This window comes from Euleptes europaea, chromosome 15 (genome assembly GCF_029931775.1).
Source record: "Euleptes europaea isolate rEulEur1 chromosome 15, rEulEur1.hap1, whole genome shotgun sequence".
In the NCBI taxonomy this organism is placed as follows: Eukaryota; Metazoa; Chordata; class Lepidosauria; order Squamata; family Sphaerodactylidae; genus Euleptes; species Euleptes europaea.
In genome coordinates this window covers 6,075,033-6,087,164 of record NC_079326.1, presented here as the reverse complement: position 1 = coordinate 6,087,164, position 12,132 = coordinate 6,075,033, and the positions used below count along the sequence as shown (strand labels likewise).

General features: G+C 40.7%; 1 protein-coding gene across 2 annotated transcripts in view; it reads left to right on the top strand.

The window, feature by feature from the left end:
• GYPC (glycophorin C (Gerbich blood group)) overlaps positions 1–11,794 on the top strand; it is a 52,847-nt gene extending 41,053 nt beyond the window's left edge. The window contains exons 2-3 of one of the 2 annotated variants that reach the window (XM_056861496.1): positions 6,734–6,784; positions 11,263–11,794. In XM_056861496.1, coding sequence (XP_056717474.1) covers positions 6,734–6,784; positions 11,263–11,459 — 248 coding nt within the window. In that variant the 3' untranslated portion in view covers positions 11,460–11,794. The remainder of the gene's footprint in view (positions 1–6,733; positions 6,785–11,262) is intronic. The other variant, XM_056861497.1, reaches the window with a different exon arrangement.
• The last annotated feature ends 338 nt before the right edge of the window (positions 11,795–12,132 follow it).

Genomic DNA, 12,132 nt, shown 5'->3' with positions numbered 1-12,132 from the left:
CTAAATGATTGGTCTGGCTGAGCCTTTTTTTTTTCTGGCCACCCCATTATTATCCTTGTAATAATTTAGAACACAAAAGGAGGACAAATTATTCTATCTCCTGTCCAGATTGACAGATGAGAAACTGTTCCTTAATTTTCAAAGAGCAGCGTTGATGAATTTCACTATCTAAGAGAAGGTGGCAATGGGGTATCCAGTACAGAGAGTGTCAGATTGATGAGTTCACCCTGATGACCCCTTCAGAAAAGTGGATGCTGACTCCAATGAGTTAGTAGCAAGTATTTAAATAGATAATGAATAAGACTTAACCCTTAAAAGATGTACGAGTTTTGAATCAGATTCTGAATATGTAAATACTTTTGATATAAAATTGCAGACTGCACGATCATGTCTAAATCTCCCATTTTCCCTCTTGGCTGGGGCATTACCTGCCCCAGCCCCATTTTCCTGCCTCTAAAGACCTGAGAGGTGGGAGAAAAATGACTTCTACATCAAGGAATTTCACCTGGTTTCTATGGTAAAGGCCAGGGACACTAGGGGAGGCAGCCTAGATCATCACCCAGAAGTGGCACCACACCCTCCCCAAACTCCACCCTCCTCAGACACTGTCCCCAAATCTCCTGGCATTTGCTGAGGCAGTGTTGGGAACCCTAATAGTGTCTTGGTAGGCTACCCTTTCTTAAAAGTTCTATACAAATAGAAAACCATCAGAATAACTGAAGAGAGGTGATTAGTAGCTGTGCTAGTTTTCTGTTTGCACAGAAATTTTTTTTATGCAAATGCACATTCAGAGCTGAAATTTACCACCTGCAATCTGAAATGGTCCATTTTGTCACCTCCAGTATCTGCCATCTCATTCTCCTGCAAGAATGAACTGGGAATGAATGAAATCCATATACACTCAACTGGAAGTTGCAACAAATGCTTTTTGTATTTATTCATTTCATTTCTGTCCAGCCTTTCTTCCAGCATGGAAAAGCATAGGTCAGCATAAGACTCCCAGGAGGTTTCCTTTAAAGGTCAATACTAGCACCTTGAATTGAGCCCAGAAATGAATAGGAAGTCAGTGTAGATGGAACAAGACTGGAGTGATACGGTCCCTATGACCCACTCCACCAAACACTCTAGCCTCAGCATTTAGAACCAACTACAGCTTCCTGATAGTCTTCAAAGGCAGTTCCACATAGAGTGCACTGCAGTAATCTAATCTAGATGTTACCAAGGCATGCACCACAATGGCAAGATCTTTCCTGCCCAGGAAGGGCTGGTGCTGGTACACCAGCTGAAGCTGTGGAAAGTCACCACTAGCCACCACTGCCACCTGTTTATGCAACAGGGGCCCAGGTCCAAGAGCACCCCCAAGCTATGAACCTCCTTTTTGGGGGGAGTGCAACCCCATCCAGTAAAGGAATAACCCATTTCCCAGGTCAGACCTTCCCTCACCAATAGCACCTCTGTTTTGTGGGGATTAAATTTCAGTTTGTTAGCCTCATCTCATTCCAAAACTGCCTCCAGGTACCCATTCACAGTTTCCACAGTCTCCTTGGGATCTGCTGGTAGGCTAAGACAGAGCAAAGTGACTTTTGCATTTTGGTGGCAGCTCAGCCTAAATCTCTGTTGAAAAGCATGGGGGACAAGATGGAACCTTGGGGAACCTTGTAGACCAAAGGCCTAGGGACAGAGCAACAGTCCCCAGCACCACACTCTGAAACCATGCTGTTTTCTGGACCTATTCCACCAGCCCCCCTCAACAGATTTAAGTAGTCAGGAAGGGCAAGGGTCATAGAAGCAGGCGGTAGGTCTCTGACTTCCAAGAATCCTGTCCACATCCTCAGACTGCACAAGCTGCAAAGGTATCCCACACAACTGGACAAATCAGCACCCTGGGATCATCTGATCCTGTTGCTGCTAATGTATGTACAAAGCTGTTGTGCTTTGTACATACATATACTCCTATTTTTGTATATGAATATTTTTTTAAAAAAAAATCTTTCTTGAACCCTTCCTTTTGTTATATCAGAACAATTGTTCAATCAGGAATGGTTTCCTTTTTTGGAACAGGAGTAGGTCAGATAAATGAGCCTCTTCCAAATGATTCTTACTTATCCTGGAAAGGCTATATGCTTTGTTGAGAAGAACATACATGCCTAAAATTCAGTAACTGACCTTTCTAGAGGCTGGATTACATTTGTAAGCATAGGAAATTCTTTGCAAATTGCCTGGCTCCTATGAGTTGTGACTTGAGCAATGATTGTGACCAGAAATTATATATATACTTCAACAGCAGGGCATGCGTCAAGTAAATACTATCTTCAAAAACCAATTAGGATACAGGGTTTTTTTGGGGGGTGGAGCCCTCTACCATACTGGTATGAGGTATTATGAGACATATTTGCAAAAGGGAAAATTGTATAGTTGCCTAGGCATCACATTGCCTTTGTCCATCCCTCAGTACAATCCCTAAGTGGCAATGCGAGAAAACTCTTGCACAAAAACAGAGAGCCAATTTAGAACCATTAATAAAACAACAAGCTTTTACAAACTATTTGCATGTGCCACTCACAGTTGGTGAATTATTGGCAATTTGAACCAAGAGAAAAACTCACTAATGATTAGCCTTGCCATTTGCCCTCTTTGGGTGGGCAACCCCCTGTTGGTCTACTCCTCCTACATGCCATTGCATCTGGGCTGGTGGAAGAACTGGGGTGGGGGGCAGAGAAAGAGTGAAAGGTTTTAGGACACTTCAAGTCATTATGCATCCATGCCTTGTTTTATGTGCAGGAAGGTCCTGTGATTCAGTGGTAGGACACAAGTTTTCTATACAATTAATTAGTTTTATATGCCAATTAGGTTTACTAACCCTGGGCTGGGAAATTCCTGGAGATTTGGCTGAGGAGGACAGGGATCTCAGTGGACCATTGAGTCCACCCTCCAAAGCAGCCACTTCCTCCTGGGGGACTAATATCTGTACTCTGGAGATCAGTTGTAATTCTAGGAGATCTCCAGGCCCCAACAAAAGGTGGGCAACCCTAATGCCAATGCTAGAAGACTCTGAGCCGAGATGAGGAAATTGGAGTTCTTAGTACTGCAAGAAGGCATATATGTAAAAGCCCCATCTGAAAACTGTAGATTTATCTGTAGATATGAGCGCTATAGGAACAAGAAGGAAAGTCATTTGGGGGGAGTGTAGCAGCTCTCTGTGTGAGAAAGTCTAATGAGTTAGAAATCCTTAGGAATGGTGACCAGAACAGTAACTTAGTGTTTGGAGTACACTACCGGAGTACACTATTGTCAAGCTCAGAGCATGATCCAAGGGTGGAGGAAGAATCCATAGAGGCTCCCAGAGGAAATGAAATAAAGAGTCAGTAAAATAAAATAAAAAATTCATGATGCTTAGACATTTTTTAAAGTCACAATAGAAATTCAGCTAAAATGTTTGCCGTGACTAGGAAGGGTAAAAATGGTTGGCATGGTTAACAGGTAGAGTCAACAAACCATGAAAGAAAATAGAAATCCTTCAAAAAGTGGAAATGTACCCCAAATAGGGAAAATTTGAGGGAACATGCACTCTGGCCAAAGAAATCCAAGACAGCAATAAAGCAAGCAAAAAAAAAAAAAGAAGAAGCACTCAAGGAACACATTGGCATAAGCATTAGGATGAAGAACAGGAACCTCTTTCAACAAAATAGATGCAGAAAACTACAAAGGAAAGCTGTTGAACTATTCGATTAAAAAGCTATAAGCAGATTACTGATGGAGGATATTATCTGTCTTCACTGTGAAAGATGTCAGGCCTGTCTCTGATCCAGTTTTTTTAGGCAAGATGTGCGAAGCACTGAATCATCTAATGGTATCCTAAGATGTTCTATGGCTAATTGATAAATTACAAATTAACAAGTCACAGGATATGGATGGTATGTATATACACAAGAATTTTTAAAGATGCAATAAAAGATTCACAAGACCCATTGACTATTTCTACAACTGCCATGGAGAAAATGAATTCTAGATTGTGGACACTGCATCAAAGAAAATAAGAGAGCAATAGGGAAATAAAACTGTCTCAATGTACTGATGCATTAAATCCTACCAGACATTGAAAGAAAGAAAAAAGCCTTGTCTGAAATTTGATTTTCTTTGTGAAAAAACACTTTAACCTTTTATTAGTCTGGATTTTTTAAAGGCTATTGTGATGAACGAGTTAATCTTTGAGAGAAGCTCAGAGAGGGAGTGGGTAGAACTAAGAAACTCATGATCGATCAATCTTTATTTTACGGTCATTTGACCAAAAGTAGAACATCTAATCAAGAGCTACATAAATTGTAATAAAACAATATCAGACAATCGAAAAGTCCGATAAGAAACTCACTCTCTCAGTTCTGAAGAAAGGAATTGTTTCTGATATTGGTAACATGCTTGTTCAGAAGCTGTGTTTGACTCTGGGAACCAGTTTTAATTCTGTAACTGATACGAATTTTAATGGTATTTGCCGTATTAATAAATGAATCTGACTCTGGGAACCTGAGGGTTCAGATTTGCCTAAGCTGGTGTAAAACAAATCATGTGGAGTGACAGGCAGAGATTGGGAGGGAAAGGGCCGTTTGTCAGGTCACTGGAAGGGAATAGGTTCTGGGAAGGACATATTCCAAATACATGGTGCTGTTCAGGGATTACTGCCACAGAAGTGGGGTATATCTATAATTTTGTACCAACTAAGCCATCTAAGATCTATGCCTTCTCTGAAGTGAAACTTATAAAACAGCTCAAGTTCTATGCTTTTCCTAATGACAGTTTCCCCTCCAAATCCATCCCTTGTACAGCGTTGAATAAATCTCTGTTACTTGCTTGTTAACTTGAAAAAGCCTCTGGTGTCTCATTTCTTGAGGTAAAATAAGTAAAGGGGACTAAGAAGGAAATTTAATTTTAAAAATTAAAACTCCAAATAAACATTCTGGCAACAAGCAAAGCTCTCTGTCTCCCTCAGTACCCAGGTAAGAGGGATCGTGATAGCTATAATTAAGGCCAAGGTTTTGTTTCCCCTTCTTTCAGCCTCTCATAAGTCTTTCCAACCAATTCCTTTTCTCAGATCCTTAAAAGACCATGCTTGGTTTTTCTTCTTCTCAACTCATAAGCTTTTAAACTGCAAAATCATGTACTCCAGAGTTATTATAATCCAGTCGCGAATGTAATTGGGATTCCTGGAGATATTCATCCCTGCTGTAGGAAAATGCCACTCCACAAATAATGCACCTACTTATGACAAGTGACCTAGATAGATATCTTCCCTCCACTTTTACTGCTGCTGCAGCTGTTTGTAATAAATCCCTGTTCTTTCACAGAAAGAAATGCCTAGTTCTAACTGAAGTTATTACACCTGTGTCTGGGCTGTACCAATTCAGGCTGCAGGTGGCAGCTCGTGCAGCTGAATAATTATCTACACAAAATATTCCCGGTATACAGAAAATTAGATGTCCATTTTGTCTAGCCAAGACTTTCCTTGACTGTTTTCTGTGCGCAAGGAAATTCTTCAGATATAGGAGCACACAATTTTGTGAATTCCCTGACTGCAGTCCGATGTGGTTCAGCCGTCACAGAGGTTTACTATACCAGTGAGAACTAGGTCATAATAACTGCTGTAGCTGGGGGGTGGGGGATTCTCACTACAATCAAATTTATCTGAAAGGCCAGAAGAAAGCACAAACCAAGTTTAATCCCCCCCCCCCAAACACACACACACACACAACGGAAGCATGTCATTTAAGTATGAGGATATGTGTACGTGCATTTCTTTAGTTTGGCAAAATTTTAGTTGCATTTTGTGCAGATTATGCAGAATATTTAGAGAACAAGCGGTTCCATGCTGAGTATATATTATATTAAAGTTTATAAATGATATTAAGATGAAATCAGACCAAACTTGCATCTTCTTGTGTTTGTTTTTAATTTTGTAAAAATAATTTTCTTTTAGCTTTATTTTCATATCCCGGTAAAGATATCTTAACACAGATGCATCCCATAACAATGTTGTACAGTAACATGAAATATACTGGTGGGAAAAAAGAAAATCAAAACCATAAAATAAAATAAACAATGCAGATCCTAATTCATTTTCTCCTCTTTCATCTTTCTCTTCCATTTAATATATGCAGAGGGACTTGTACTGATGACTTTTACGGCATGGTTATTCTTTCCATCTATATAAAAAAGGGCTACGGATCAAATTGCAAAACAAAAACAAAAACCTCACTAATGGATACTGATGCACCTATCTATTTTTTTCATTGTTACTAACTTTCATTAATCTGATTATAGTTAGCCCAGATTTGCGTTGTTCCCCCTCCCCTGCCTTGCAAGAGCTAATTTTGATTCTGGCCACTGGTAGGTTGGATCCTGCCTAGATCTCCATAGGAGGGGAGAACCATTTTTGCTAATTCCATCCTCCTGTGGCAGTTCAAATGCCTCCCCCCAAAAATGCTGCTCCTGGAGGACAGAAGACCCCTAGGAATAGCTATGAAGAAAATCCAAGGTATCCTGCAGTAAGGAAGTATGTTGTATAATGTTGGCGAATCTCAGTGTTTGAATGAGACTTTTCAAAGGCTTCCTTTTGCTTTTTGGATGCTTCACATTCATTATTTCAATGGAAGGGTTAGAAACAGCATCACTCCATCTCTGCTGTGGCTATCTATCACCTGAGGTCTCCTGTCTCATTGGATCTTATATATTTTATTTCTAGCTGCAAATATTGGAAGCTCTCCAGCAGGAGCTGATATTGCTGTCATTGGAGGTAAGACTATGATATTTCTAGAACAATGACTGGATTTCAGGGATTGTTTTGAAGAAGGGGGAAAAAAAAGATTCTCCATCTGAGAGACAGAAAAAAACCTCCCTTGTCAGCTTTCTATAGAAATCAGTACCATGATGCAATCCAGTACCATCTCAGTTGTGCCCATAGTCCTAAAAATGTGCAACGGCATTCAGGCAAAACAAACAAACAAACAAAACCTGAGACGCCTTTCAAGAAACTGTTATTTAACAGGTTTCTCACACAGGGGATGAGGGTTCTTCTAGGGATTGTGGGATAGCATGGGGAGCAGGGAATAGCAAATTTGACATTTGGTATTTGTAAGAAACATATAAACAGTCAAGGCTAACGTTTCCCAAAGCTACAGCCCTTCAGAGGTTTCATAGAGCCAGGCTATGAATGGATGTTCCATTAGCATTAAAAAAACATTAAAAAAAACCTGACAGGGCTCTGAATTGGATTGGGGTTGCATTCCAGGAAGTTTATTTGCAGTCTCTCCCCCCCGCCATGCTATCTCAATTATTTTAATGCCCATCACTACTACATTCCCGAAAGGGGGAAATACTTGCTAAGAAAGGATACATATCTTTTTTATATGTTATAATTTTTATTTATTTATTATCATTGACAAAATTTATATCCTGCCTTTCTTCCCTCACAAGAGTTACCAAAGCAAGTAACAAATTAAAAAAATACATAATAAAATCACATTTTGTGTGTATATCGAACTGTCAAGTCGCAGACAACTTCTGGCTATCCCAGCAAGGAGCTTTCAAGGCAAGTGAGACGCAGAGGTGGTTTGCCATTGCCTTCCTCTGCAGAGTTTTCCTTGGAGGTCTCCCTTCCAAGTATCGACCCTCCTAAGCTTCTGAGATCTGATGAGATCAGGCTATACCATGCCACCTTCCCTCCCAAATCACATTTTAGAACTTTTTAAAACCAACCCCCCACACGAAAAAACCACATCATTAAAACAATTGAAACAGAACTAAAATGTATACTAAGATATAAGAAAAAAATTAAATGTTTGCTTGTTTTCTTTTTCCAGGGCTACCAACAGCCTGGGTGAAGGGTTGATTTCATTTGCAAATTGCTCAGGGAGAAGAATTAAACCCCCTATGGCTGCACACAGTAGCTCCAATCTGAATCAGATTCTTCCTCAACCTTAGGGGGGGGGGGAAACAAACATTCCTCAGATACATGCTGAAAAATGCAGCAACAAGGTTCTAAATTCCATACTGCTATAGGTCCATATATATTCTACCTGTAAATGACATCCCATGGAGAGAAAGTGTTTAGAATCTAGTGTGGTGAGGCAAGAACTAGTTCACCAGTTGGAATGGATGGCAAAGAAAAAGGACAAGGGGCACCCCAAGCAGATACACCTGGTTTCTATGTTTTGAGGGCATGGAAATATATTTAAGAGATAATGACTCAAAGTCTGGTAGACATAGAAGGTGTGACGAATAAGGGGTTAACCAGCAGCAAGAGCTGATAGGCGAAGAGTAGGCCAAGCCAGAGAGCTGACACGCTGAGCTGAGAGAGACAGAGGAAGCATTTGAAGTTTGGGACCCAGCCTGGATAGGAGGGCTGTGATAGGATTCGAAGTTTGGGACCCAGCCTGGATAGGAGGGCTGAGAAAGATTCGAAGTTTGGGACCCAGCCTGGATAGGAGGGCTGTGATAGGATTTGAAGCGTGGAACCAGCCTGAGAGGAGGCTGGGAAAGTAGTGGAAGCTTGAGACCAGCCAGAGAGGAGGCTGTGATAGATTCAGAGCTTGGTTGCAAGACCGAGCGGAAGCCAGACTATACTCTGTGAACCTGAGGGGGGTTCTGTGAAAGACAAAGCTATTGACACACACAACCCCTGTGGGAGTGACAGGAGTGAGAACTGGGTTAGAGACTGAGGGCCCATTCTCAAGTCACAAGGGGACTCAGTCTCTGAGGTGGAGCTATTCCGGTAGCAGGAAGGTGTGGAGGATTACAGCCACTGAGGTGGGGTAGTCAGAGAGAGAGAGCTGGGCTGGGGACAGAGTTTTGAGAGTCTGAAGCTGAATGACAGACTGAGAGTCTGAACGTCTGAACAATAGTTCTAAGGGATAGAACTAAAGCTGAAGCTGAATGTGTCTAATAGTTCTGAAGAGATAGAACTAAGCTTGAGAACTGAGCACTGAAAGTAACTTGAGTAAAGGGAACATCTAAGCTATTTCTCTGAAGTAATCTTGCTTGTATCAATCTAACTCTGAGTTTTCCCTCCAAAATATTCTGCCTTTTCTTAAAAACCAATCTCTGTAAGTTCTCTTTAATAAACTTCCCTGTTTTCTCTGTTAAAGTTGAAAAGCCTCTTGTCTCCTATTTCTCACTGAGGTAAATACAGGTGTGGGACTGGAGGAGAAGAAGGAAAATAATTCTCCTCACAAATATACTCAGGCCAACACCTTTTCCCCTCAGCATATATATACGGCCGGGCTGAGTGAGTGGGATATTGAAGTGGTTGGAAGGGGAGGTGCGTCATAGAAGGTCTGGATAGCACAGTTCTGAGACTGCTGTTAGAGGTCTGGGCTGTACATTATATTAAGAAAACCATAGCAATTTGATCACTCAAAAAAAACGCATCATAGAAATAAATCCTTCAAAATGATGTAAAAGATAAAAAAATCTTGATACTGATTTTCATGTATAAAAGCAGGTTATCCTTTAATAATAATAAATAAATTATTAGCAGGTGGTGGAAATTGTAATAAACAATAGACAATGTACAGGATAAATTTTCAACTGGTATCAAAATGATCATTGTTTTCCACTGATATTATTCTGACACAAATGTACAGCAATTTGGCTGCAGTCCCATTAGCACACTACCGTGCTAATTCAGGTTGTTCGCTCAAATTACAATCCCTCCCCAATGCAGCATCTTAAATGTTAAGTGTATTTTCTGAATCTTTTTTATTTCTATTGTGTTTGCTCACTTCCTTGTTGTACTTGCTACTTTCAGTAATTTGCCAGGTGAGTTCCCAATCATTAGTGCAAATTAGTGAAGTTCTGCTGCATTTCCCCTCAGGTTCCATCTCCTTTGACTTTAATTTCAGCTTCCTACCAGTTACTAGGAGGAAAATTGGATTGTGTTCAGTCCCTGAGGCTTACTAATACTATAAAACATCTAAAAAGCATTAAAGTCTATTGTGTTTTGGGAGTCGAAAATAGTCCTTTAAAACTTATGGATCCCCTATTGGACTTGCATTACTGTGGAAGAAGCAACATCTTTACATGGGCAATTTTCTTTTTGATAGCTGTAACTTTGGTTTGGAACCAGGTACCACAAAGCTCTGAAGATTTGTTAATGGTATACATTGACATGGATTTTGTACAGCTAGAGTGGTTTCCCTATGCTCATGCTATAACCATTGGAAGCTGGCTTCAAGATTTCCAGTAGAGAAACTGATTTAGAGCTAAATATTCATGTTATATCAAGCTCAAGAGGCTAACTGCCCAAGTGCTACTGAAAGCCACAGCAAAGCGGCAAGTTCAATACATGTGCAACAAGTCCAGTTGTAGCTGGTAGGGAAAATGTCAAATTGTAACAGGCCGATGGCACTGTGTAGGAGCTGAGAGGAAGGAGTCTCCTTGCCCCACATCTCATCTCAGCAACAATGGCCAGGGGAGGTGGGGGACTGGGGCACCACTATGCTGGTGCATGGCTGGTGAATGTCCAGTCACAGGGGATGGGCTGATAATGTCATCAACCCATCCTACTGGTCATTCACCAGCTGCTGTCGTAGGTGCCACCTCCCTTTACTGCTGCAGTCCACCATCTGCCCCACCCCATGAGAAGCCACAGTACAGATACAAATCAAATCCATGGCCAGAAACAAGACACGGTCCAAAGTATTTAATTCTACTTTGTGATTGACAGCAAAATGAGCTGCCCTGCACTGCCAATGTCTTGGATCACCAATAATTTCCACAGATGGAAGAAATTTCCATCCAGAGAGTGTGACTTGCTCACATTCCCTCTCCTGCTTCAGCTTAAAATGCCTCCTGAAATATTGTTCTGAGTGGAGAGGGGATGCCCAAGAAAAGCATGAGGAAGAAGTCGGAGATTTGCATCAGGATGGGGGATTGACATAAATCATCCTCCCACAGAAATTCTCTACTGGGTCCAAGCTAGTATCTGGATCTTTCCATCAACTGCTGGGGTATATAACACAGTAACCAGAATTTGAAGGAAAAGGATCTGAATTTGTTGTTGTTTTCTTGTATTTATCTTGCCTGTTCTGGGAGAAATTAACAAATGTCTTCTCATCACAATGTCAAACTCCCTTTCTAATGTGTTGTTATCTATGCATGTTTTCTCTTTGATGGATCTAGATGAAAGCACCAATCTAGTTTTTATTAAAAACAAAAACAGCTATTTGGAATTGGTAATGAAAAGACATTTTCAAATGTGTCTTGTTCCCATAGGTGTCATTGCTGCTGTGGCTTTTGTCTTGATTTGTCTCTTGGTAGTGATGCTACGATACATGTACCGGCACAAGGGCACCTACCACACCAACGAAGCAAAGGGAACCGAATTTGCCAAAAGCGCAGATGCTGCTTTGAAAAATGACCCTACCCTTCAAGAAGCCATGGATGAGAGCCGGAAAGAATATTTCATCTGAGAGCAAAGGCAGCCCCACTGAGACTCACTTAGTAAGTCTCTCCTTCTCAAGGGAATTGATCAGAGGCACTACATCAAAAAGCATCAGGATATGAAGATTGCACAGAGGAGAACAAGGGGACTAATTGAAATATTGCTGTTTGCCCCCAAGAAGAACTAAACGCCAGGTCCATGGCTGTTTATTTGATTTAGCAGCATAGCTCAATTGAATAGCAGATCAGGAGAAACAAAAAAATAAATCTCAGGATGAGTGATTAACTGGAAGCAGATAATAACATCAAATGTCAAACCTTGACATTTGGCAAAAATAGCAAGTACCAATGGAAAACATCCTCATAGATTTGCCCCCCTTGACAACAAAACAACCCAATATCTAGAACCTTGCAGAAAAACATTATGGGGAAATGTTAGCAAAAGGTTTTTAAAAGGATTAGGTTTCTGAATATATGTTGTGTTAATGTCAGTTTCTTCTCTGCTAGGAGGCTAGAATGAATTGCTTAGGACTTCCCTTGACTCATTTCTTTTTAAAACCCTATTATCATCTGTCCTGGAGTGTAGATCATCTTCTAGGGCTCTTCTCAAATTGTATAACTGTGTTTATGTATCTGTCTTGAACTAGTTAACTTTCAAGGTGGTTTTACAACCACAGTGTTTGTTGAAGTGGTGCTTCTGCA